This window comes from Pterocles gutturalis, unplaced genomic scaffold (assembly GCF_000699245.1).
Source record: "Pterocles gutturalis isolate BGI_N339 unplaced genomic scaffold, ASM69924v1 scaffold3087, whole genome shotgun sequence".
Classification (NCBI taxonomy): domain Eukaryota; kingdom Metazoa; phylum Chordata; class Aves; order Pterocliformes; family Pteroclidae; genus Pterocles; species Pterocles gutturalis.
In genome coordinates, this window is record NW_010112419.1 from 32,837 (window position 1) to 60,639 (window position 27,803).

The following is a 27,803-nucleotide window of genomic DNA, read 5'->3' on the forward strand; positions in this document are numbered from 1 at the left end:
TACACAGTCACTGGAGATCTTGCAGACACATTCCTTGTAGCTTTTCCCAAACAGCTGCATCCCAACCACAGCGAAAATGAACACAATGATGGCCAGCACCAGGGTCAGATTTCCCAGAGCCCCCACTGAGTTGCCAATAATTTTAATCAGCATATTTAGAGTTGGCCAAGATTTTGCCAATTTGAAAACTCGAAGCTGCAAAACAAAATTGCAGAGGAAACATTAGTGTTATGAAATAGAAGCTAGGTTGAAGTTGTTTAGCAGAGCATGTCAGTTTCTGTAGATTAATTTGTTCTTCAGTAGGAACATATGATTATTCTAATGGAAAGCAAGGAGCATGGAGTTTGGTATGTGCCTAAACTGCAGTGTTCAGCATGTCATCTTAGGGAAGCACATAGAAAAAAACCCATAATTCAGGTTTTTCCATATTTGATTTTAATATTTTTAAACATCCACTTACAGATGATTACTGAATTACTAAATTACTCTAAAGACATTTTAGAAGTTTGTACTCTTCTCATCACCTTCACTAGTCCCTCTTGGCTGACTTGGTTCCACATTTCCCTCAGCACCACTTTAGGTCTTTCAGGCTTACTCAGAGGGCATTTTTTGAAGCAACAATTTGATGCTGATATTGTGATGTCCATTCAAATCAGAAACACTAACTTAATATTAATTAACCAAACTGTGGTATTTGAAGTTGGGTACCATGGTAACTGGTGCCAACAGACTGAGTCACTACTTCCTGCTCTATAGGTTAGGAAATAACTGAGGTGTTCAAGTAATGTGAAAACTATTAGTAATACAGACTTTTAAATAATGACTCTTGTGCCTCCAGTAAACATACCTATAAATTAGTTTGTGTACAATACTAATTGCTATAAAAAAGACATTTCTAATAGAGGCTCAATAATATTTCAGTTTTTTAAGCGTTATCCTAAAGTCAGATTGTTATGACTCTCTGTTACATGTAATGGAGTTAATTAAATGTTTATTCTCGGAGCCCATTAAAATAAATGCTATGAAGAGAGGATCTGCGTGGGAGCTTTAGGAGTAACACAAAATAATGTTCACAAGTAAAGACTGAAAAGTTATGATTCCTTATGCTGGTGGCAATATGTATGTTTTTACAGATATTCAGCTTTGCTATATCTTAATGAAATCAGTATAATGAAGATTTACAAAATTCTCAAAAGATAGCAGTTAGTCTAATGCTGGCAAAGAATATCAGTAGGCGAGGCTATCAATAGAATAATTTGAAACCAAAAGTTATCAATGGATATCAACTGAAAAACACCTTAGACTTGTATTTATCAAATATGGCTTGCAGATTAGGCATATATGAAAAATGGTCTGAGCTGTTTAAGTATGTATCTTTACAATACTGGTAACTATTACAGACATCGAATATTTTTTTTTTTTTTTTGAGCAAGACAATCGCATGTAAATATTTAATTATCAAGGTATTTACCAATCTGAATGATCGAAGAACAGATAATCCTTCAACATTTGCAAGACCAAGCTCCATTAAACTAAGGCTAACAATAATACCATCAAAAATATTCCAGCCTTCTTGGAAATAATAATAAGGGTCCATGGCAATTATCTTTAGTACCATTTCTGCTGTGAAAATCCCTGTGAATACCTAAAACAAAATGTAATCAATTAGTTGAGTTGTTATGAGAAATTTATATACCTGAGTAAATTTTTCTAATCCAGCTTGAGTTCTCATACCTGTTACTTGTACTTGTTACTATATAAAACAGCTGATTCCTATCTCCAAATGGCACCTAAGTATTTCTAAACACTGAAAACTGATAATCAAAACCAAATTCCTAAATCAAGACAGATACAGGAGGGCAGATGTTTACTAAAGCTATAAAAAGCTATTCACCAGTCAGAAGCTCAGCTCTGGTTCATATTTGACTGGTATGTGCTGGACTATCCATCCAGCAGATGAGGTGATAATGCTCCAGTGTTTTCAGTCCTGTTCCTAGAGTATAGTCCCAGTAAAGCAAAAGAAGACTTGACAGCAATTTTTTTTTCCTTGCTCATAGTCTAAACAGAAGTGTTAGGAGAAAGTCCCTAAGGTCAGGCGCTCTCAGGTCTGTCTTTGAGGTCAGAGTTGAAGAGTACGGGTGGCATGGACAGGGGAAGTCAGAGTTTCTTGCACTGGGATTTTTCTAAGGATATAGAGGTTTCAAGCACAGCTACTATTCTGCATGATAGCTGTTTCCTTTTGGGAAAAAGAACTTCATGGTGATAATGTTCTTTGAAATATCTGAAAGTGCCAAATGTGAAATTATCAACACATCTTGGTGTTTTAAAGTCCAGAATTTAACCCAGCACTTTCTTGCAATGAGTAGTGATCACTAGTTTCTGCAGCATAGTTTTGGGGAATAATACAAAACCACTGAAACCATGTAGCTATTCTGCATAACACTCAAAGAATGTCCTAGATGATCCAAAAGTCTACTAAAGTATACCAATGTACTCTGCCATTGCCTTTTTTTTTTTTTTTTGCCATTGCCTCAGCTGACTTTTTACAACACTATATAACTACACTCATTATTACCTTTTAATTTAAGATTAGGAGGTGAATATAATGCTGTGAAAACATTCATTGTTGTCAAAGTGTAAACACTAATGTTTTAAAAAGTGTATACTTCTGAAAAACAACTATATGAAGAAACACTGTGTTATTAAATTGAGATATGAGAAATGTTACCATAGAATCAGAAGAATATAACAGGTATTGCTATGTGTGATAAAGAGGACACAACAAAAAAGATTATTCTTGACAAAACTGTTATATTTATCAAAATAATTTTTTAAAAAGCAATGAAAAACATTTCATTTAAAGTATTTCTATCACAAAATAATCCATTCCATCCACAAACCCTTTTTCTTGAGCATAACTTCATCCCCAAATACACAAAAATACATTTTAACAGAAGTAAACTCAAGTTTTCTTATAATTACTTAGGACTTTTGAATACTGAATTAATTTTAGTATTATGAAAATTAATCATTGCATTTTAGAACCATTTCTTCCTTCTCATTGAAATGCTGCAGAAAAGGCAGTCATATTTGTCATATTTAATTTATCCTCAAACAGACCGTGATGTCACAAGCAAAGACTAAATTAACATATTTTGAATGGAAATCACAAAATTAAGGTTAATAGATTAATACAGTGAGGAACAGAGAACTTAATTGAAAAATTCACGGCATATATATAGTCCTAATTAAGGACACTGGATTGTTACAACGGTAGTTAAAAATATTACTGGTGCTAGCTTAGAGTAAAAAAAAAAAAAAAGAAGAAGAGATGGGAAAAGGCAGAACACCTTGTAAGTATAAATGGTTGGAGAAAATAATTCTAACAACATGACGGACCAACATTTTAAAATACAATAGACTATAATCTGTGATGAATATGCCAGTAATTAAATCGTTGTCTAGGAGAAAGGAAACTGTAATGCACACAAGAACATGTAGGTAGTAAGTTCATTTTTAGTTCTGTAGAAGGATGTGTTACCAGTATGTATTAGGAAGATGTTTAGAATTTAAAACATACATTGGCTGAGAAATGTATTACTGCTCCCTTTAAATATTAACAGACTTCAAAACTAGCCTTTTTGAGTGATTAGTTCAGAACATTTGGTTGGTTTTGGTTTTCAGGACTACATGGTCTGTGAGTCAACGGAGAGAAACAGACAAAACAATCAAGTGTGATGCCCCATTTAGGTATCTGATCAGAAAAGGAATTACGTGTAACCCTAAATCTCTGGATCAGGTTAAAATGGGGAAAGGTATGACAAATAAACTTACAGAGGTGCTTTTTGTTAAAGAATAAATAATAATTTTCTAGTTTAATAAGTATTGTTTAGTTACCTAAAGTGGTAAGGACTTACTGCTAACAAGAAATATGCCTTTCTTGGACATGTAATTTCACTGCAGTGTAACTGAAAAAAACTCAAAGATAAACTCTGATATCTGAATATTTCATCTGTTTCTTACAGAAGAAAAATATTTTCTGTGATGGAATATCAGTACATTAGCATTTTAAAGAAAAAACCCAAGGCAGACCTCAAGAAATCTGACAATCCAGTGGAGACTGCACTCATACACATGTTCAGTTATTTCATTATAGTAGTTACCAAATAGATTCATAAAAGCTAAAGGCTCCAGCAAAAATCACTTTATCTATGAAAATCATATATACAGTTTCTAAACTGATTATAAAAACCAACCTGACATAAGTTTAAAACCAATGCAATGCATTTATGCATTTCTTTTAGAAAAGGGTATTTTTACACCAAGCAGTGCATGACAAACCACTTACCAGGTTCCCCACAGAAAGGACACTGCTAAACTGTTCTGTCATTGGGTAATGTTCCATGGCCATAAACAAGGTGTTTAAAACAATGCAGATAGTTATAGCAAGATCAACAAATGGATCCATCACAACTAAATTGACGACGTGTTTTACTTTTAACCATGGGCTCCAGCAATCCCAGATCAAGAAAGTATTTGCAAATCTGTACCAGCATGGTGGGCATTTCTGTCTGGATTCTTCAAGCTCTTGAAAAAAAAAATAGAAAAAAAAACCCCAAGAAATCATGAATATTCCAATTATATGGTCTGGAAATTCTTGTTTAAAATATGTTAAAATATCAGATCATGCAAATAAACAGCTCACACTAACATGGGATTTCCTTCACCTGTGCTTAGCCATCTTTAAGTATAAGAATCTAATTTATTTAAGCTCCTCTACAATCAGTGCACGGTGAAGCTATCTCTGAAGAGTGATAACACACAGAAATGTGTTTGTCTCTTTCCCATGACAGTAGGGAGCCTAGACATTTAGTTTATGTTAGTTGACTTGCTTACAACAGATGTCTTAATTTTGGATATTTAAAATTAACATGACTCCATCGTCAGTGAGCTGATGTATATAATTTGTGCAAGCTTCATAAAACAGAAAATTTTTGTGTGGAGTATGTAACATGCATACATATGTTAATTTGAGCTACTAAAAGTATTATATTTGCTACTACACTGAACCACAATATCATAGCAGATCAATGGCTCGATGTGCATATATATCATTGCTTATTGCTGATTTGAATGAATATTTTTAATATACAGAATGCCCGTTTCCTTATTTTAAAAATTATCATTTGACTTTGTTTGAAAATGTCTTATACATTTGCAAAGTCTGAGAAACAGAACAACCATGCTAGTATTAGCAGAAGAACTCTGCTCTCAATTAGAACCTTTAGAAACGATTTTTTCTTCCATTTCACTGTCAATATTGTCAAAGTTACAGAAGAATAGTAACTTCTACTGAGTTAATAATAGAAAGGATGAATGTCTAATGGGACGGGATGTTTGAGGACAGCCCAGCAGAAAGATTGATTTTTGCTTAAGTGAGAAATACTTAGACTACAAAATATGTAAGAAATGGCCACAACAGTTTTGATAAAATTTCTACATAGTGGCATCAACCCAAATCTGAAATTTCCCAGTTTTCAGACATTCCTTAGAGCATAGGGAGGTCCCCATTATCATGACAATTATGGGTGATTTTACTAAAAAAGCAAACATGCTGTTTTTTACAGTATTTGCTAATATGGATTTAGTGCTAAACTCTCCACTTTAAGGACCAGTGGTTTGATTTTTGCCTCTAATATTGTCCTCTACGGGTGGAATTACAAGAAGTTAAAAGGTCAGTTGCCACAGCTCTCAAACTCATTGAGAGTAACAAGCTTTCCCATTACATCAAACTATAGCCTCCAGGCAGAGATCGTAAGTAGCAGAAGTCTTCTATAATCTTTATAAACCCTAATGAAGGCAGTGCTTCTGAAGGAATATGTGGATTGGGTGGAATAATCACATTTGTGAACATGTAACTCAGAATGCTGAGCGGTAGGATGGAACTGGCTTTGGACAAAAGTGGCCCATCACACTGGACGCTGAGTTGGCACGGAAGATTCCATTACTTGCACTCAGCAACTTATGAAATAGTGGAAACCAGGTGTGGGTAGGAGGTGACTATCAGGATGATATAGTTTATGTTGATGTGGTTTTTTCTGCCCAGAAGGATGGAAGGACAAACTATTCAGCTGGAGGAAGAGAGCAGCACTCTCTAAGGTAATATCCTCTCTACCTGTGAGGAGAACCAAGAATTGCACACTGAGAATCAAGAGGTACCAACAGTTCATGCTTGCACTAAAGTAGGAAGATATACTCAGAAAGACACATTTGTAAGAGTGGTTTGTGAGTACTTTTAGAAGAAAATAGGTGATATAAGCCTTATATTTTTGACTACAATTAGTTTGGGATCTATTTGCTTATCTTAAGAACTCACTCTAAAAAGGATATTTAAATTCTGACTTAAAATAATCTTAGGAACACTGTAAATTTCTTGGTAATTTCTTGTCCTTTTAGAACACTTGTTGTAGGATATCTGCAGGGTTTGTCTGACTATAATGGCATATATATGAAGTGTGAGTGTACTCAGTTTCCATTAAATAAGCAAAACAATTCCAACGATGTATCCTTTTTCATATAGTAAATACAATAATTTTTAATCTTTGTTATACTTACCTAAGAAAGTTTAAGAAATGCTTAAGAAACGCAGTTCACGTGCATTGGCACAAGTTTATTACAGTTGGTTGTTTTCTTTAAAACTACCTTTTTGATTCCAATTTCCTATTGTCTATCCTTGGATTTTAAGTCTAAGGGAAATTACTATGCTAGCATCTCATTGCCTCCGTATCCCTATATTCTTTGTTTTGGACTCTGGCCATCCCGTAGCTATGATTATTTTGTTTCTGTTACTCTGTTAGTCCACTCAATAGAGTAATATTTTGGAAGGTGTTATGAAAAATAAATGAGTAAGCATTTAGAATGTGTAATGCTCAAAAGCCTTTGATGTCTGATGTTCAGAGATTTCACATGTCCAGTGTTACATTTACAATGGAAATTATGTAAATAATTGCTCTGTATATATAGTTAGCAGAAATTCACTGAACTGCCTGTTAAATAAAATGCATCAAATACCTTCCATTGTATTTGTAAGTATGCTGGCTATACTCATTGCTCTTTGTCTTGCAGCGGAATCTTCCAACATTTCCATGGAAATCTGATAAGAACTCAGTCGTCTTTTTCTTATTTCTGTTTCTGTAGTGGTGCCCTGTAAATGACATACTGAGGCATTAAACCATCCTTTTCAACAGCCAATTAACAATATTTACTGTATAAATATTGTATTGATAATAAAAATCAGCTTTGTGCAGCATACTAGACTTTTCTTACACAGAGAAATTTTCTGTTCCTGTAGGATTTTCTTTGTCCTTTATTGAGAAATTCAGTGGGAATTTTGTACAGTGCTACAAATAATCAACTGGAGGACACAATACCAAGGCAGTGGGGGACCAAAAGTGGTTCTCATTTAAATGACTGAGTGAACGGAAATTTTGTTAGGTATCTTTTTGCTGGTGATTATTATTACTCTTTCGAGAAAAAATGATTGAAGTCGAAACCTGTCACCTTGATTTCCAGCAGCTAGTCATGTTAAATAATTAAAGTGCAAGCACAGGAAAAAGTGAACTATTATTTAAGAAAGTAACTTTGATACAAGAAACATGAGTATAATTCTAGGAATTATCCTACCTGATAAGCGTGGATGGAAAATTTTATATGAGAAAAAAAAAATCACATCTTATTTAATATTTCTTCTACCAAATTCTCACCCATCACAATGCTCATACAGCATTTGTGATATATTCTTGCAATTAATAGGCAAGTCCTCTCTGTTTTGTATGCCTTTTAATTATCTTTTCAAAGCAATAATACCCAGCTCTGATTTAAATGTGCCTAATGTGTCACTACTCTGTAGCATGTAGGTGTCCTTACAGTTGCTTTGCTTTTATTCTGGAGTGTGGCCTAGGGATCTAAACACAGGAGTGGGACTAAAATTGTCTAAATTTTGGTTCCTGCTCTACCACTGATTCTGTGATTAATGGAAACCACTCACTCTTTTTTTCATTATTCTGTCCCCATCCAGAAAAAAAATTTAAAAGCTTGCAGAACTCATAAGAGATTTCAAGGTTATCTTAGTGTGAAGATGAAAAAACATTTTCAAGCACTCACTAGTTCTGTTTCCTAAGAGAAGACTTGAGTTAAATGGCTAAATATTTTTCGAGTCAATGTATTTCTGAAATGGAACTATATATGCATAACCTCTGAGGTACTCTGATTGAATTTCTGGTGTGAAGGTATATATCAAGCTAGGAGAGAAACAAAAATAAAATGAAGTGTGTAATAGTAGTAATGAGATCTTGATATTTATAATTAAAATATTTTTTCAGGTCAAATACAGTGGTATTATAGCCACCAAAATGCCATCCTGAATCCATAATAAAATACTATGTATGAAAAAGCTAGCTTTTTTGAAGGTTTGAAACAACATCTTAGCTTACAGAAGTCTGCAACTGGGACTAAAATGTAATGCAATTGCAAAGGTACATAGGAATGGTACATATTTTTCTCATTAAAGTTATGAAAAAGTTCTTCAAGATAAATTTAGTAAGGCATAATTCTATAAACTATCATGAGAGTAACTGCATTCTGCTTCATTTCGCAAGTGTTTTCCTATACATATTTCCAAGTTATACCCTTAGTTATATATCAAATATCTACCTTTATTGTTGAGGCAAAACTATGTACAAATTGTCAAATTCAATTTATAGTTTTGGGTTTTTTTTTTAATGTGTGGATCTCTTGCTGAAGGCAAGGAGAATATAATACTTCAGTGAGCATCAGATAGAAGGTTGAGGACTTTTTTTCCCTTCTGTTCAGTTATTTAGAAACTATTGCAAGTTTTTTCTCACAGCTCTAAGAAGTTATAAGGCAAGCAAAGGTGAGCAGTGAGAAAAACTTCTATGCCTGAACCAAACTGTAATAATTACTAGTTTATTTATAATTACCTCTGGTATAAGCTGACCAGTAGGTGAAGTTAGAGTTGAAGGTCCTCCAACCAAGGAAACAACTCCATTGCAGTCTACAGTGCTGTGCATCTTCCCATTTACTGGAAGGGCTGGTACCATTCTGGATGACACACTCGCCTGACTAATATTACTGTTACGCCGTTCTCCATGTCGATTTGGAACAAAGAGAGAATCTCTTCTGCTCTCATTGTCTTCAAGAGTGCTGTGCTCATCATCAGCAAAGTCATTTTCAGATCCTATATCCTTTGCACGACCTCTGAAACTGAAAATGCTTGTTTTGCTGTTGCGCCTTGGTGAGAACAGGGAACCACGAATGCTTAGCAAAGACTGTAAAAGATTTAAAACAAACCAAAACAAAACAGCATTACAACTAAAGTTCTAAGGTCTTGGCTTTTCAAAGAATAGTTACAGTGCTGGAGGAAGGATAGTCACTTTTTTCTTCAGTAGTAGCTGTGTGTCCCATCAGGGGAACGTACTCATTAGGGGACCTTAAGCAGGGGGGAAAAATTCTTTTTAAGGTAATGTAGCAGGACTGAGGAAAAGTTCTGCAGAAGACATAAGCAAGGTTCGGCAGTTTTGAGCAAAGAAGGCAGGCTGAATTGCTATGGACACATGACTGTGCTGGAGACAGATCTCAACATCACTATCAAGGTTTTGCAGGTATTTGTCTTTTATTCCTTCTATGAGAGGACAGACTTAAAAAAAACTTTTCTCCCCTTCTTTATCCCCTGAATTCCTAGGGATAACAGCTGATAATGCTTATCAGACATTGTTTTCTGTTCTATTTGCTAGAGGCAGAAGTGGTCTTAAGTTTGGAAACAGTCAGTCTAAATTGATCTTTGTCAATGAAACTTGTCTGCCCCATTCACAATAGGCTCAATAGTGTGGGAACAACATACGCAGTACTCTAAAACTAGATGACAGAGGCAACAGCTTGAGGAAGCTCTGGAAGTACATACAGTGTGAACACGACCAGTAGTACTCTTGGGCGTAGCACTCTGGGGGCTATAGCAGGCTGTACACTTACCAGAAGGCACCACTTGGCCATCAGGCAGCTCAAAGCAAGCATTCACCAGGGACACAGTTACCTAAAGATATCCTCTTACAAATGGGAAAAATAAATCAGTGTTTGTTGGTAATTCATCTTTTAACCTTGCATTAAGCTTTCTTCAATTCTGCCTTTGTACAAGTCTTCACATTTTGGTACATCAAAAACCTGGTTTGAGGTGATTCTCAATTTTTCACTACTTTTGCAGGTAGAAGGTGTTAATATATAATAGCAGTGTCTTTTATCCCAGGATAATTAAAGTGAAAGTGAAAACTGCACTATAATATGTAAGCCGATATTAATACTGTGAAGAAAACCAAACACTGAATATGTAGATATATCAATACATATGTATGTCTGTATATGCATACTCAGATTTACATATACACATAATGTGTGTGCTGAACTGGTAGTAAAGCCTGTTATAAAGGCTGGCAGGTGTTTTTTCTGCTCTTACAGCTATACCAAATTTTAATAATTTGGGCTGAAATTTCTGTGCTGGCTGTCAGCCTTGGGCTGAGTTACTTGAAGAATATCAGCCAAATGGGTTTGCTAAGCCATTTATGTAAATTTGTCTGGAGAAAAAGTGCTGTTTTGCTTATGCTGAAAGATAATTTTATCTCAAAATAACTTGTAGCTGCTATAGAGTGTGCCACTGAATTCTGAAAAAGTCATAAACTAATTACTGCACCCTTTGTACATTTCTTTGTAAATATATTTGGCCATCCTGCAGTCCTTCAAAAAAATCACACACTAACTGGTTTTTATCAGAGTACCACTGCTGCTCTTGTTTTTTTAGAGAATGTTTCCATGGTGCCATGGTTTTTTTTTGTTTGTTTTTTTTGGTGTTTTTTTTTTTTTTTTGTAGTCCAGTCTTTCCAATGTGTGTTATCATGCTCTGAGCACAGCTAAATGGATCAGGCCCCTCAGGGATTTAGGAGGAGTAATGCCTGCTCTGAGAGTCCCTGCTGGACTGACACAAAAGATATAAACCAAAATGGCTGCAATTCTAACACGTGTAGAGGCATGTTTGCGTGCTCCTGGTCTGTGTAAGGTCTGGAAGGAAAGCTTGGCTTTTCTTCCAGGCTGCATCATTCACTTTCATATGGAATATTGTGTCAAAGGACAAAACCTCTACAGGGGCTGACTGGGTGGATTATCTCCCTTTACCATTCTACTGTGTTGTTTCATGCTCTGCCACCCTGGTTCACTAGGGAGCTAACTGCATGGACAACAAGACAAAGCGCTCTTCCTTCACCAGTTCTACTGCCTATAATCCTTCCACTCTTGTGGCAGCTCCATTTTATTTCAGTTACATGCAGGCAACATTTGCCCAAAAGCATTTTTACAATTGCAAAAACAATTATCAAGACAGTCTTTAACTAATTATCTTCATTTAGATTATTTACTCAATACAAGTCTCTTTGTATTTTAAAATCTTACACTAATTTAAAAAAAAAAGTTTCAGATGTTCACTTATTTCCTTCTTGCTGTGTAATTCATCATGTCTCCCGATGAGCTGTTTCCTGTCTATTGCACCATTTCCTTATTTTCTTTCAAATCTGAGACATAAACAATATTTGTTTTACCTTTATCTTACTGGATTTTAATTCTTTATTCTACAGCATGATTTCACATTTGATTTTAATGTTATGAAAAGTCATTTGAAATTCCTTGCTTTCCTACGTTTCTTAAGTTTCAGTTGAAGTTTCACAGTTCTACATGACAATTGCCAAGATGAAAGAGAAACTCTGAGAGTTTCAGAGTATGAACAAATGCATGCAACAATGCTTTACTATATGTTAATAAAGCCACAGGAAGTTTATTATCTATGGAATCTCTTTTTCTCAAATTCTCCTCCCGTTAGTATACATATTATGTATTAAGTATTTTTTCTGTGCACCAAAAAATCTAATCAATATAAACATAACATATTCCTTAATCAGGCTTTTCACCAGAAGTATATAAAAGAGCATCAAGGAATTTAGACTAGACAATGGAGAGGCCTATTATCAAGTAGTTAAAGCACAGGACTAGCAGTCAGAAATTCCTTTCTGCTCAGAGTTTGTCAGTGACTCTTCTTCAGTGTGGTCAAGTCACTCACCATCCTCATCTATGAGCTATGGACACAGATATGTATACATCTCTAAGTGAGACAGAACTGTGCAGTCTAAGATGAGGTCTTTGGCTGCAGCTCCTTTGTCTCAGCCTAACTCAAAGCCCATTCCAGTTAATGAAAGATATTTTGGAGCAGCTTTGGCCCAAAACTAATAGTACATTTTATTAGACTGCAAATACACTTTTACAATATTACTCAAAGGAGCTGAGGTAGATTTAATAATTTGTTTTTCTTACATTTTATTTATTTACTATCCAGAGAACAACCTGATCATTCCTCTTAATAACAATAAATATTACTTCACTTCCTTAGAAATGCAAATGTATTTTTTTCAGACCACCCATCATCCCTTATACTAGACTAATTTCTGAGGCTTTGTCTCAAATTAAGCTTTCCTCCCCTCAGTGCATATATTTCAGTGTGAAGAATTTCTGACACTGAACCTCATATTTTATATATCTATAAACTAACACACATGATATGAACATTCAATAGGATAAATATTGATAGTTAAAAATTGGTAGTATTGGTAGCTAAATGTCATCTCTTTGCTGAAACCAGACATGATCATTTTGAAGAGATGCATTTTGAGTGATTTTTCTACAATTACTGGAACTGTGTGTAGACTTGAAATAAGCAAAGGTATCCTTAAGCTACGGAAGAGATCATTTGATTTAAGGGAGTAGAGCTTTGAAGTTTGGACTAAATGATTTCCAGAGTTCCTTCCTAAACTATTTTTTTTCTATGATTGCAATGATTCTCAATCTCATACAATGAATTTCTAATGAAAAAGAACTATGACTAAACTCTTTTAAATACGAGCTCAAACAATCCCTATATATTTTGCCTTTATTGTGGAGTGGTAGAGCTACTTTTCTCATTATTTGCCATTTAAGGAAGCTAATTAGGGAAAGCAATGGAAACTAGTGGTAGTGTAGAATTTCCTATTCAGGGTATTTTGATTACATGTCTGCTAAAAAAAGCCCCGTATTTGTATAGTTTTGAAATGGATGCACAACAGAGAACTTATGGTTGATTAATGCAAATATATGAATGCTAATCAAAGAATCGTTGATTCTTTCTCCAGTCTAACAGATACATTTTCAGAAATACATTTTCAGAAATGTTTTAATTAAGTTTATAATTATCCTTGGTGTGTTCTTTTTATCCCTTCGCTAATAGAACACTGTTAACTGTACTACCACTGTTCTTTTTCCTTCACTCATCTTTTACATATACTTCCAATATGTAAAGCTGCTGTAATGTCAGTCAAAACTGAATTAGAGTAGATGTACCTGATTTAATAAAAAAAAGTGCTGTACCTGGTGGGGAGATGTGAACCTTTTTTCATATGTCAGTTGACTTCCTTCTGTGGAGAAGCGGAAACTTTTCCTTCTGATACTGTCTTCAGATTCCGACTTGGGGAACTTATCGATATCTCCTTTGTCCTCTGCTTCAGACATTTCTTTCTGTCTTCTTTTCTTCCTTCTGTTTCTTCTTTCTTTGGCACTCTTTGAGCTCAACTTTGATGCTTCTGAAGAACTTTCCAAGAGTTCTCCTAGTCCCCCTACACCACTGAAATCTCTTGATGCAACTGATGCTGCTGCTACTGCTGCTGTTGCCTGTCAGGTTACAAGTAAAGGTGTTCTTTAGTAATCCAAAATAGAACAATTTTATAGGATTTTATCAACTGTTTTTATTATCACTCTGGTAATACTGCTGGTTGTACACCCTTGAGTATGCAACTATACACAAACAAATTGAACTGATGACAGGCTATTGAATATATAGCCTATCACTGATATAGCTCTTCACTGTTTAGTAGCATGAGCTACTTGAAGCATCAACTTCAGCAGAACAATAGTATCACTATTCCTTAAAGCCTTGCTGCACAAGACACCACTCTAAAATTGCGGTTGTAAGGAAAACATAAACTTGGGGCTTTTTCACGTATTTCAGTGTATTTCATATATTTCAGCTTGCCCATTTTCTCTCAAGAAAAGCACCAGATCATGCTCTAATTTGGAAGATCCCTTTTGAGTCCTTACAGAGAAAACTAATTCCTAACATCCACCATATGAGTTAATGTATCATAATCCACCTAGCATCCTGCAAGTAGTTGAATCTAACCTTTCCTTACTGACTTTACAGCAAGGACACTCCCCTTACTTTCCTTCTACTTTCACTGGCAACAGGCACACCCTCTAGACCTGTCTTCAAGCCCTCCCTCCCTTGCTCTTCATGTTTCCCCTCCCACATTTCCCACTGTAACAGCACTCTAGGTCTTTGTTATAGACAAAAAAAGGTACATTTATGACCTGTTGCTGCTGCGGCCAAAAAGAAAGTTTAGGATTCTCCTCAGATGGAAAGGGATGAGATGACTTACCGAAGTGAAGAGCCATCCCAAAACTCAGGTCCAGCATGTTCAACTACACTGGTCAGCCTACCTGATTTGGTTCATTAGGGGAACTGGTTCATTAAGTCATCAAATAAAGGAAGATTTGAGAGTGTGTCCAGTACTCTTCCTAGAAAGAACTGTCTGGGAGATTGCTATGAACTTCTGATTGATTTCAGTGTACCTGAATTAGGGATATGCTTAAATACCCTGCTGGATAGAAACCTAAAAGAACACTGATTGCAGTCCTTCTATTTTCTGAATATTGGGGAAGAAATGTTAAGTACAGCAAGCCTAGCCTGGCAATTCTCCTTAAGACCATAAACCAGAAGTAACATCACTAGACTTTTTTCATGCTGTTCATAAGATCTGTAACATAAAAGCATCGTGAACTATGACTACTTAAAGCTGGGTTTCTAGGATACTCTTATGAGAAATATTTTCCTTTTACAGTCTTTTGGTGAACTTAGTAGCATTCTTTTCTGTGTTTGCTTTTTTACTATTTGCTTAGTTCCTGATTTTCATTGGCTATAACACTTTTATAACTTACATGGTAAACAAGACTTTTTGTGATTCATTGCACAATTTATACATGTTCTAATTAATAAAAGATTATTATCCTTGCTGTAAGAATAAGGCTGTTCATAAAGTACAATTTCCACCATTACCTGAGCTTCTTCTTGTTGCTTCTTCAGTTGTTCCAGCATCTGTTGAAATTCTGCCTCTTTCTGTTCTGCTTCTTCCATGGTTGCTTGATTCTGTTCTTCATAGGCCATGGCAACCACAGCCAGGATCAAGTTGATCAGATAGAAAGAGCCCAGAAAAATCACCAGAACAAAAAATATCATGTACGTCTTCCCAGCAGCACGCAGTGTCTAAGGAGTAGAAAGCATATCTATATATTATTCCACACTTATCTTTGTTACTGCAATAGTGTTATGCTTTTCAGCTCATGTAAAAACAAGCCTATTTATATAATTTTGTATGTCACCTACAGTTTACTTTTTATGTCAAAAAAATTTCTTACCAGTTGATACAGGTTTTCCCAAAAGTCCTGAGTCATTAGTCGAAAGAGTGACAAAAAAGCCCAACTGAAGGTGTCAAAACTTGTGTAACCATAGTTGGGGTTTCTACCAGCTTTCACACATATATATCCTTCTGGACACTGCCTATGTGAAAACCAAATAGGAAGTACTTAGTCATAACTTTTATTTCCTTCTAGAACATATTTTTTATCTTTTGGAAAAATATGCATTATTTTTCCACAGCAAATCCATTACTTACAATTTAATTAATTCAGAAAAAAAGTCCTAAGAAACCAACTAATAAGAGAATAAATTAAAGATATGCTTTCCATCCGTTCACGGGTTGAAATGACCTAAATATTTAAGTTCTCCTCAGTCACATTTTGCAAATAGAATCCTTATTCCAAATGAATAATTTCCTGGCAGAAATAATTGCTAAAATGTTGTTAAGGTTACAGGCAGATTAAACAGTATTATTAGCTAAATCCAATTGTACTGTTAGGGATCTCCCACATAATGCTGAGATATATCTATTTTAATTAGCTTCTTCAGTGTTGCCAGTCAGGTATCGGAGTTCAGCTAACAATTCTAGGCTCATAATTGGGCATATGTGTATGGCAGATTTGCCAGTAATGAAAAAGAGTTAGGCTTGAAAAAAGAGATTCAGTCTTGAACTACGAAGTCACTGCTCTGCTTTCTTAATATTTTACGTATCCTCTTTCTCAGTTCTAAGCTTTGCTTTCATCATATTTTCTTCAAGCAGTACATCTCCAAAATAGACTTTACAAGAGTTCAGATTTTATCATTAACACCAACATCGTTTTCCAATCAAGCAGGAAGAAAGGATGTTAATGATTATTTTGTTTAGACAGAGAGTAAAATATTTTGACTTAAGTAGGAAATCATTGTTTAGCAGCAAAACTCTATAAGTTCTGTAGCACTGCTAAATATGGAGTTGCAACTGCTATGGATAGGTTTCATGTTATTGCTTTTTCTACAGAACATAACAGAGGATTTTTTTAAAGGGTCTTACCCTGCATCAGAGCTATTACCACAAAGTAGGGCATCTCTTTGTCCTTCCAAAATATAAAAATGAGCTGTGTAAAAAGCATTAGAAATATATGTGAATAAATCAAATTAATCTGAAATTACTACAAAGTAAAATAAAAATAAACCATAATAAAATCAAAGTGGCTAGCTGCTAATCACTTTGCAGTTTGTTTAGGAAACCTTCTGGTTATTATGCTTACTTATTGTATGTATTGATCTCTGTCAGTCAGTGACCGTAAGCAGTTCTGCATCAGCCAGAAATAGAAACTGTTCAATATTCTTTGATTACAAATAGTTCCATACTATAGCTACAAATACATTAAAAATAGTTATATCAGTCATTCTTACTTTCATCCTCAATGTAATCCTTCCAGTTAAATGTGCTCACTGTCATATTAACAAATGTACCATTTTCATCCATTGTGCTATTAAAGTAGGAAATAACATTTATTTCAAAAGTAGAATTGTCTGGAGGCCACTGCAGGCATTTATTCCTCAAGTTGCCCATGAACAGCTGCAGCCCTATTAGTGCAAATACACTCAGACAAAACACAGTCAGGATCATTACATCCGAGAGCTTCTTCACAGACTGAATTAGGGCTCCTACAATAGTCTTTAGGCCTGCAAAGAGAAAAGATCCATAAATTTATCAGAGTGTCTTCGCCCTTCCCATATAATTAAGATGTCATGCAGACACTTAGAAGAATTTTTTTTTTATTTCTCAAAAAGTAAAGCTTCATGAGCAGCCTCAGAGCTTGTGAAGATGAATGAAAGAAACAGATTATTTTTTTATGAATATGCAATGTACATATATTCCAAGAAACTGAACATATAATGTTATTCTCAAGCAGGAAATTTTATCAATCATGCTTTCCTGCTAGAGATTTGATTTTATGTTTTAATTTTTCTCTGCATTTAGTGTTCTACCAATAATTCAGTTTCCAGTTAATATTAAATATGATTTCAAAACAGTATGAAGATAGTAGGAGGCAGAATTGCAAGTAATTTTGAGGAAAAAAAATCATTTGCATTTGATAAATTTTCCTGTGCAATATTTATCTCCTTTTTGGTAGCTTTTTTGTTGTTACTTGGTTGTCTTTAGTGTCAATTTTAAGTGGTAAAATAAAGGAAAAATTCAAAATCAAGAAAGCCATAGCGCTGAAGCTTTTTAATGTAAAAGAGACAACTTGTCATAATAAAATGCAGAAAAACAAAGCAAAATAACCCATAGGCCTCATACTTTGTTTCATGCAAGGATCTGTTAAACTCAAAGGCTGATTTTGCAAAATAAAAAAAGCTAATGCTGAAAAGGCAAAGAATCATAATCCAGGTTTATGATCCATGCCTTTTTTTCTTTTTTTCTTTGGGTTGTTTTTTTTTTTTTTGGCAACACAAGCAGCAAACAGCAAGACTTATGCTCAAAAGAACTGAATTCAACTTCAATGGAACGAAAGTCAGCCTCAGTGTTTAACCTCAGTCTCACCTGGAATGACTGATATTGTTTTCAAAGCTCGGAGAACTCTGAATGTTCTCAACGCTGAGACATTGCCCAGGTCCACAAACTCTGTCACATATCTGTAATAGGGGAGTTCACACACAAACACAATGACAGCACACAAATAACAGTTGGAGTTACGAGGGGCCTAACACCTTACACAGTTACTTCTTACCTGGGATTACAGAAATAGTTTTCAAAGCTCTCAATACTCTGAAAGTTCGAAGAGCTGAAACATTGCCTAGGTTTACAAATTCTGTTACATACCTGTAGGATTAAATCACAGTTACTCAGAATTTAAGCAGAGTTTATAGTAATTATGTGGGTCTTCAAAACCTCTGTGGCAATACTAGCAATCATACTTCAAGATTTACCTGCCTCTTCAGTACACCTTTTATAATTATTTTCATTGTTTTTGCTTAAATTTCATTGAAGTGAAACTCACTGATTGGTATTTGAGCAGCTAATTAAACTAATCAGCTTGTAATAGGATGGTGCCAAGAAGTCAAAGAGACGGCTTCCATTCTGGTGTGCAGAAAAATGTAGGACATGAAATTAGTGTCCCTCAGCAGTAATTACCCCAGTGGCTAACACTCCGTGCTGGCTCCTGACATATTTTACTTTGATTTGTGAGTATGAAAATGGGTGATATGGTGTCTAAATTTCACAGATTGCAGAAGTTAAATACTTTTAAATCAATATATTTATTATAATAATATTTGTCACTAATTTCATGCCCTAAATGCTTAAAAAGTTATTGAACCACTTACGCCATTAAAATGACACTGAAGTCAAGCCAGTTCCACGGGTCTCGCAGAAAAGTGAAACCTTCTAAGCAGAAGCCCCTTGCAAGAATTTTGATAAGTGATTCAAAGGTATAAATTCCAGTGAAAGTGTACCTGAAAAGCATCAGAGCAGGAATAATGGATTTTTGCACACTTATGCTTACCATTCTTTGTCAAAGATGACTTACAAGAAAAGTATGTAGAAATGAAAAGAGGAAATCGTTAACTTAACTTGCCCCAAACACTGAAGAATGTAATGGTTGTTCAGTAGACGAAATTTGAACCTGACATATATACTATTCATTTTCTAAAAGGTTGATTTAATCTCAGTTTTTGTGCTTGCTAATAGTTTCAGACTCTAGTATTTATAGATACATTTCGGTCTTTGATAGTTATATGTACATTCTCTGGCACTCACAGGGCTGCCCCTTTGCTTGCATTCACCAATCAGGTAGATGTCTAAGTGTACAAAAAATGATGAATTTTTTTTTAATGTCAAAATCAGAGAGTTTTGTGAAAATCGGTTCTGGATAATAACTATGCTCATGCCTATAATACAGGTTTATTTCATAAGTAATCATTAAATATAAGAAAACATGCCCAGACTGTTATTCTTGAAGATGTGGAGCATGATTACCAATTTACACCGTGTGGGAACAAGCGTTCCTTTAAAAATGTAGAATAGTCAGTTATAACCAGCATAATACAGGGACTTCCTGAGACCCACATAGGTCTGTGCAGACCTCCAGAGTAAAGGAAATCTACCTACAGACCCTACTGCTCTCCTTTCAGACTCTCAGTAACCCTAACAAGAGGTAGTCGCTGTTGAGCATACTGGGAACAGGTGAATACTAGTGCAGTTTCTAGATACAGCATTCAGAGTAAGATTCTTTAGTGCAGGGCAATAAATAAATAGAAACCAATATTGGCTATTGGAGAACGGGAGGGAATGAAGGAAACCACAAGTGGTTAGAACCAGGTTTTCATGAGTAGTATTATTTCAAAGAAAAACATAGTATTTTAAAGGAAAACGTGGATCTGTATTTTGTTAGAGAACAAACATGCATGTATAACCATGAACAAGAGCAACAGAGATACTTTGTGGTTTCCTTACTTCTCCTTCGTTACGTCTTCATAGGTGAGGCCCTTCCCTCAGCAGTGTTTCTCGTGGTTTGAGTGTTGTGTGCTTGCTGTGTCTGGAACTTGTGATTTCACATCAGTGAGCTATGATGAATGTCCCACTGTGCTGAGATCATGGATACTCAAGTAATATATGGCTGGCCTCACCAATGGCATGCAACACTTTTACATGCACTTTTGAAGTTCTGGAGCTCCTTTTCCAATTTACAGCTCAGAACACCCAAGGACAAGATCTCATGCTTGTACTTCACAGTAGAAGTTCAGATATTCCTCAAACATAACTTTTACAAACTAGGCATTACTCTTAAACCATTTAAATTATTCAGGAGGAGTAATTGGAGTCACACAAAAACTGAAGTCACACAAAAACAAAGTCATAAAAATGAAGAAGTAAAAGTGTTTAACTTACTCTACATTCTTTGTCCAGTCTGGAGGGTTACTCATGGTCATAAATACACAGTTGGTCAAAATAGTGCACATGATAAGCATGCTGAATAATGTAGATTATAGTCAAGGCATGTAAGTCAAAATAGTATGACAGTCTTATAACACTGAAATAATTAAAATATTAAGTATATAAAAATATGTACAAATAACATTACATTCTAAATAAAATCTGAAAATAAAGCTTTGCATGTAATTTTATCTGTTTTAAATGGTATGCCATCTGGCTTGTTATGGTGCACTTACTGTAAAGCAACGCATTACTTTTATGACTATGGCAGGTTTAGGATTTAAATGAAACTTAAACACACCCTTAAGTCTAAAAATATTAAATAAGTACCCAAACATAATCACTCATTGAAGCCAGTGGGATCATTCTAAAAGATCTTTAGGCAGAGGTTCAGTGTTTACACCTAAGTTGTTCTTTGGACATGATTGAAATATATTTGAAAATATTCTCCTTTATTATGACCTGGATCTTTTATAGGACACCTACCCCAATGCTGAAAACACAATGGTGAAAAAGTATGCCTGAAAAAGCAGCTCTTTCCTCATGCTCTTTTGTCCTCGCTAAGTGAGTCTAGTTCATGAATAGCACTACTGGTCTTGGTAAAAATGTGACCTTAGATATGTTCAAGTGCAATGGTTTGTGACTAATTTGGCCTTAGCTGCAGGGTTTAGTATGGGATCAGGTCTCCTTTTGTATATAAAGCCTGAAATTTAAACTCTGACAGCTTTAGGTGGTTCAGTAGAGAATTCTCTTGGTAGGAATGAAGATCATACTGCAATTCACATGTGATATTGCTGCTTTTTTAAGTGTGATCAGCATATGTTTAGTTAGCATAGTACACCCACGTGGACATAATTTGTGTATCTGTATAAAAAGTACTATTTCAGTAATTAAATGGTGTTAAATGGCAACTCTTAAATCAACATTAAGAAGAAAGGATATGAATGTACCAAAATCTTGATGGCAATTTTTCTGATGGGATTAAAAGGAGTTAAAATGTACAAGGCAGATGTGGCACTGAATCGGAAAATTGCCTTTCCCTTATTCAATACTATGAAAGTCTGCAAAAAAGAAATACAAAATTAAAATACAGTGCTGGCTATGTAAATGTCTTTACCTCCTTCTAAAGGATTCCATTCTCTGCCTGGGAGGTTCAAGTTCCATTCTACTGTCTACCTGTGGTAGAAAAATAACTGACTTATGCAGTTAAGTGGATTAAGCCTTCCACAGCCAGTTCTCCAATTTGCTAAATTTTCCAGCATGTGGACTGAATTCTGGTGTTATTAAAATTGGTGGGAATTATCAGCACCAATGTAATTTATCAATAATAGCAAAATGTGGCATTTCATCACTAAAATATTTTCAATTTTATTTCTAACAATGTATTTCATTATAGTCAGAGTTTTGAATTAATCAAATTCTACCTTGTGAGCAAACACTAACAAAACCAAAACAGCAAAAGGACAATTCTAAATATCAGTATGCATTTGGCAAAAATACTTGAGAGAATTACATACACATACATATGGTGACAAGGATGAACACCTGTCACTGAACAATTAACCATAACTTTAAAATAATTTTACTTTCATTTTAGATTTTTAAATACTACCAACATAAATTATATGTATCTTCTAAAAATGTATCTGTGAAAAAATAAAAGGGATTAATAAATTGCCAGCTGACATAATTCTGAGCAGCCTGAGACAAACGTACACCAGAATTTGTCATCCTATAACAACAAATCTTTTATTCAAAAAAGTGCTGTTTTCATTTTTAACTATATGCTCTAATTTCCCTATAGGTGAGCAACAAAATTAAGCAGTTATTATCTTTCAAGATTTGACCTGATAAACCTACGGTTCATGTTCGCTTTCATTCTGTTCCTGTTGGCGGTCATTGCCGAAGTGTTTTCATTTTTATTCCAAGTGTATTTGTGTGTGAGGTTTACTTGCATCTTTGGTGCTGTTTAAAATTTCTTCAGGACATGACTATTCTTCATTCCTTTTACTCTTTGTCCATGGTAATGGCTCTGCTTTGTGTTGCCATAATAGAGTCTTTGTTATGCTCTCAGCAGAGTTATATAGTATCGCTGTTCTCCAAGTTGATTTCCATTCTCTGTAAAAACTTGGCCGTGATCAGAAAAATTCTGCCCTCTCTGTGGCCTTTACTGCCTGCCTGGTCTGCTGTCTCTGGGAGAGAAAGCAAACCTCTCTACAGTGGGAAAGAAGACCAATAGAGGAGTGTTGCCAGTGCCTGTTCACAGAATAACATCAAGCGTAGCACTGAGGATGACAGAGAATGGACTCATTGGCATTTCTCTCCGCCCTACAGTCAGTCCTTCACTCAGCTAGAAATGGTAGAAGGATGTTGCCTGTCCCAAGGTCACTGCTGCAGCAGAGCCTGGAGGCAGACTCCAATTCACATATGATTTTCTCTGCATTGACAAGTTGATGATTAAGAGCAGTTTCTGCCATAAACTGGAGGAGGGATGACTAATTCTAGTTCATCATTTAAGATGCCCATTTGTTTTCTGTTGAACACATTAGGCTGTTAAGTAACATAAATGCAGATATCACCTGTGACAAAAGATTCTGCAGTTTATTAATTTCTCTTATAGACTAACAAGTCCATCAGTAGCCTGAGTTTTTACACTTTTGTTACAAAAAATCTGACTACTTTTTCTGATCACTGGAGGTCAGAAAGTATACTTCAGTACTTCTCAGGTTTTCCATTTGTAGAAGACTCGTTTAGAAAACTTTAGTCCTGAACTTACTTATGCAACTTTATTCCTGAATTGTTTTGCAACTAGTCATGAAAAGGGCTTAGGGCACACAATTATATTGTAGGGAAGAATCTGCGTGAAACTGTTGATATAACCAAAACCATATAAATGAAAATAACCCTTGGCAACACTCCCTGTCTGAGCTTTCATTTCTTTAAATTTCCTTAATAATGTTAATATTTGTATTATCTATAGCACTGTTTATTTAACTCTGACAACTGTTAGCTTATGCAATTACATATGGATTCTGCTTTATTTTCTGTTCCTGTTACTGAAGCCATACTTTTTAAAACAGTTTTGCAACCCAAAGACAACCACAAATTTAGCCACAAAATTGAGAGCACTACTGGCATTATTTTTCCCTTACAAACAAAATAATTTTCTTTACAGTTTAATATATTTTACATCTTAATTTTTTATAGTTGCTCAATATCAAGTTTCTTATCTGGATTGCAGCCTGGAACGCCTCAAGCTGTCATCAGAGCAACTGTGCCTATTTCCTTCTCTGTTTTAGAGGGACGAGGAAAGATAATTCCAAGCACTTGTCCATAAAACACCTTCTGCATTTTCAAGTTTATGGTTATTATCCACAGCTTCATCTTCCTTCCCTCTCCTTACCCACAACACTTTGCAGGTTCTATCAGGAACTGGGAGAACATCTTGATGCTGCTAAAGGAGCATGCAGAAATAAGCAGATAGAGTACCGAGGAGAACCTGCTCTTACTGCCAGCGGTACCTTTCACTAATCTGTGCAGGACATAAGGTATTTTAAACTGTTCCCAGGCTGGACTATTTCAGATCCTGGAGGAATTTAACACAGTCTACAACCAATCCCAGCTGTGGAAATGTACTTGTTTGTTCCTTGTCTTTCTCTTAAATCATATAATAGTAGTCTGTTTCCAGCTTACATGTATCTTTGCTACAAGACCAAAACCCATATACTCTACTGCAGATCCTGACTAAAATGGTCAAAGGGACAAACTTTTTACTTGAATGGATCTGTTTTAACTAGCTTTTCTATCTCCAAGTCCCTGGCTTGCAGATCCTGTGAAAATGAGGAATATGTATGACTCAGCAAATCAGAAGGGGAAGTAGACCTCTTCTAGCAGTTTAAATTCTTCATGGAGCACAACCATGCTGTTAATGGTCCAGTTGTGTTAGAGCCTCACACATGTAACTCAGGCACATTACTTTTCTCTCACAACACGTAACTCTTCACCCTGCTCCTTCTGCATGAAAACTTTCAATTAGTCTTCAGAACAGCAAAACTCTTTTTTTCAATTCCTTCCTCAAAACCCAGCTTTTCTGTGGTGTCGGCCACAGACTTCTAATTGACAGCTGTGCAGCAGAGAACTGCAACAGCAATCCCAAGCACCTCAAGCAACAGTTTTCCTTGTGATACTTTTATATGACCCCAGATTTACACGGAGTCTCTATATGCTACATATATAGACAGATAGATATATTTTACACATACATATATATATGTTTATATATATGTATAGCTATAACGAAAGCAAAGAATATGGTTACAGTCCTTTATTTCAATAACTTGCATGAATGCTACCTGGTTATCTACAGCCATCTCCACTGAAAAATCATGCTTGGAACATTTGTCATATCCAGTCTCACTGCTACATTGAAAACAGGAAAATTCAGTCATATTCTCAAGTTCAGGCAAGCTCAACGAAGCTGTATATCTTCCTTACACTGAGGTAAATAACAAGTAACTCAACATAAATTGAAGGATTCACAACATCATACAATCATAGAATGGTTTGGGCTAGAAAGGACCTCAAAGATCATCTAGTTCCAACAGGACACCCTCCACTAGTCCAGGTTGCTCAAAGCCTCAATATAGAAGAGCATAAATCACTTCAGTTAGATAAAGGATGTTTCTGTTAGTGGCTTGATAGCTCTAACCATCATATTTTATGATTAACCTTTTATAATACAGAAAATTATATTCTGTTCTGTGTGAAAAAGTATTCACTCACTTTTTTATTGATATAGTATGGGTCCAGGTCTTCCAAAGGTTCAGATACCATTCCTGGAGGTATGTCACCGTAAATAAATGGCAATGTCTTTCCTGCCTCCAAGTCACTGTTTGGTTTTGGACCATTTTCGTCATCATCATCTGTATGTTCTTGCTTGGGCTTTTTAGCTTTTTCTTCTGCAGAACGCTTTTCAATAGCTGCGAGAGAATCTCTAGTGAAATAGCGGAAGCTTTCAGGTCCTGGTGGTACCAGCAGTGCCTGTGCCATGTTTTCATCCTGCAAATTTAATTACTTTTAGCCTCTTGCATAAGAATGACCTATAAAAGAAAATTAGATAATTCAGGAAAACTAGATTGGAACAACAGAAAAAAAACTCAGCATTTGCTCAGAAACACTTTTTAGGCCTGAAATAGGAGCAGTATATTTCAAAGCTGAATAAAAGTTAAAAGCAATTGCTCAGAATTTATTTAGATATTTTATAAATTATTTTTTCATTCCTTCTTCCTGCTGGTCTAGAAAAAGACACTACTTGTGCCCACAAACACTACTTTGTCTGTGTCCTTAGACTCTCCCAGTTAGAGCAAAATACTGATACAAATGTTTCAACAGTATGTATTTTTTTAATAGCAAGTATAAATGCATATTCTATTAAGTACTCTTGAAAATTGTAAACCTATATTTTACTAGTTAATACATTTTATATTCCTGTATTTTTTCAAGTATTGGTAATCCAACTTTACAAAAATAAATACTTTCATTGAACTAAAAAGCAGGTTTTGTATGATTAATGCTGTTTCAATGACAACTACTTAATTATGGGAGAAACAAGCATAGTTCTTTCTTACTGACAGTTTACTGTGCTGAAGGTTAAAGTTAGATACCAAAGCAGGTTAGGCTGCATTTATTGACTGTCTGTGAGCTGTGAATCAAAACCACAAGCCTTTTAAGTAAAAGGAAACAGGATGTATGATCAAGACTATGTGGGTAAAGAATTGTGCTTCTTATTTTTTGCAAGGCAAGTGTCATAATATTATTTCAGACTAAAACTAGTTAGAAATTCAAGATTCTGGTTCCCAATGAATGGCTTTGGTGCCAGTGCTGGCTGATGTGGTTCCTGCTGCTTTTCCTGCTCTCTGCACCAAACTCTCCACTGTACAACATGTCTCTTTATGAAGCCCTGCAGTGCATCAGCTGAAAGTAATGTTCTTTCCTTTCTTCCAAGTCCTTCTGCAGCAGGACAAGTTGCTTAAACTGATGCACTGTACAGCACAGTAGAAAAGTCTGAATGGCTGGAGAAAGGAAGAAGGCAGGCAGATCTGGTTAAGGAGCAGTGCCACTAAGACATGATAGCCTTATTTGATGTTTACTTTGCAAATGTTTGTGGCATAGTGTAGTAATAATTTTAATTACCAAAACAAATTTTTAAGAGTGAGTTTCAGTGCCTAAAATGAGTTCCAATTCTGTTTTCTGTACATTAAGCCATGTAGCCTTCCCTATGTTACCTCATGAATGTGCAACACCTGTATTCTGGAGTTGCCACATCTAGATTTGAGACATAATATTGTATTCATTTGCATTCATTCAGTAGCTTTACTCTTAAATCTTCTTCCTTGTCTGGAGCAGTTTGTAGACATTGCACACATGCACACAAACAGAAAGTGCCACAGTATTGATCTTATGAAATAATGGATTCCTTTTCAAATGACCCCACAAAAATCAAATCCTGTATGAAGGTAGAGGGGGATGTTAAAAAATGCTTGGAGAACATACAACAGAAAACTACAGGAAAGAAATGAGACTGCATATTCCAAAATCTGAATTACCAATCCAATGACATGGTGGGTAAACCTGCTCCTGTGCCACCACAAGTCTTTATCTCTCGAGTGGCTTCACAGCACTGCATCAGTGTGTATGGTCAGCACTGAGATCACTGACATAATTTAGTTGGTAGATTATAGCACCAAGCATCTAAGTAACACAAGGTCAGCACCAAGGTACCTGACCATAAATTCATAAATAAAATATACTATAATGTAGACAGGGAGAAAACTTTTCTCAAGGAAGAGCCTGGAGAACCATGAGTTAACATAATGCATACAATCACAGAGATCCTGGAGGGGCTGGATGTACTGATGCAGTATAAATTGAAAAATAAATTGTTAAGCCAACCAGAGTCTCCAGCAGGCAACCTTATCACATGTTGCTATACTGAAACTTCTGCCTTTGCTTCTACTTGTTTTTTTATTAATGTAACTCCCATTTCTAAGGATCCTAAACTCAAAATTGCCTTTATTTGAGAATTTAAAGCACACACATTCTCTGGATACAGTCCACACTCCTTTGATTACTGATTTTGTCCATCTAGGATTAATAAACTAAGATGTTTGAGGTTTCCTTTTGGTCTTTCTGAATAATTGATTCCTTTATTACACATTTTACAGGTCTGTGACTCGAGTTGTTCACCTAGGTGCCTTTTCTATGAAACTAGTC

The 27,803-nt window shown here is 35.4% G+C and overlaps 1 protein-coding gene across 1 annotated transcript in view; it reads right to left on the reverse strand.

The window, feature by feature from the left end:
- LOC104462174 (sodium channel protein type 2 subunit alpha-like) overlaps positions 1–25,580 on the reverse strand; it is a gene marked incomplete at its 3' end in the record, with an annotated part of 58,410 nt that extends 32,830 nt beyond the window's left edge. The window contains 15 exon segments of the mRNA XM_010074022.1: positions 1–195; positions 1,472–1,645; positions 4,349–4,587; positions 7,072–7,204; positions 9,000–9,347; positions 13,510–13,809; positions 15,251–15,457; positions 15,610–15,751; positions 16,641–16,704; positions 17,006–17,278; positions 18,141–18,232; positions 18,923–19,051; positions 20,487–20,576; positions 21,474–21,592; positions 25,314–25,580. The exon segment at positions 1–195 is cut by the window's left edge and continues 21 nt beyond it. Of these exon segments, the coding sequence (XP_010072324.1) occupies positions 1–195; positions 1,472–1,645; positions 4,349–4,587; positions 7,072–7,204; positions 9,000–9,347; positions 13,510–13,809; positions 15,251–15,457; positions 15,610–15,751; positions 16,641–16,704; positions 17,006–17,278; positions 18,141–18,232; positions 18,923–19,051; positions 20,487–20,576; positions 21,474–21,592; positions 25,314–25,580 (2,772 nt within the window).
- Between the last annotated feature and the right edge of the window lie 2,223 nt (positions 25,581–27,803).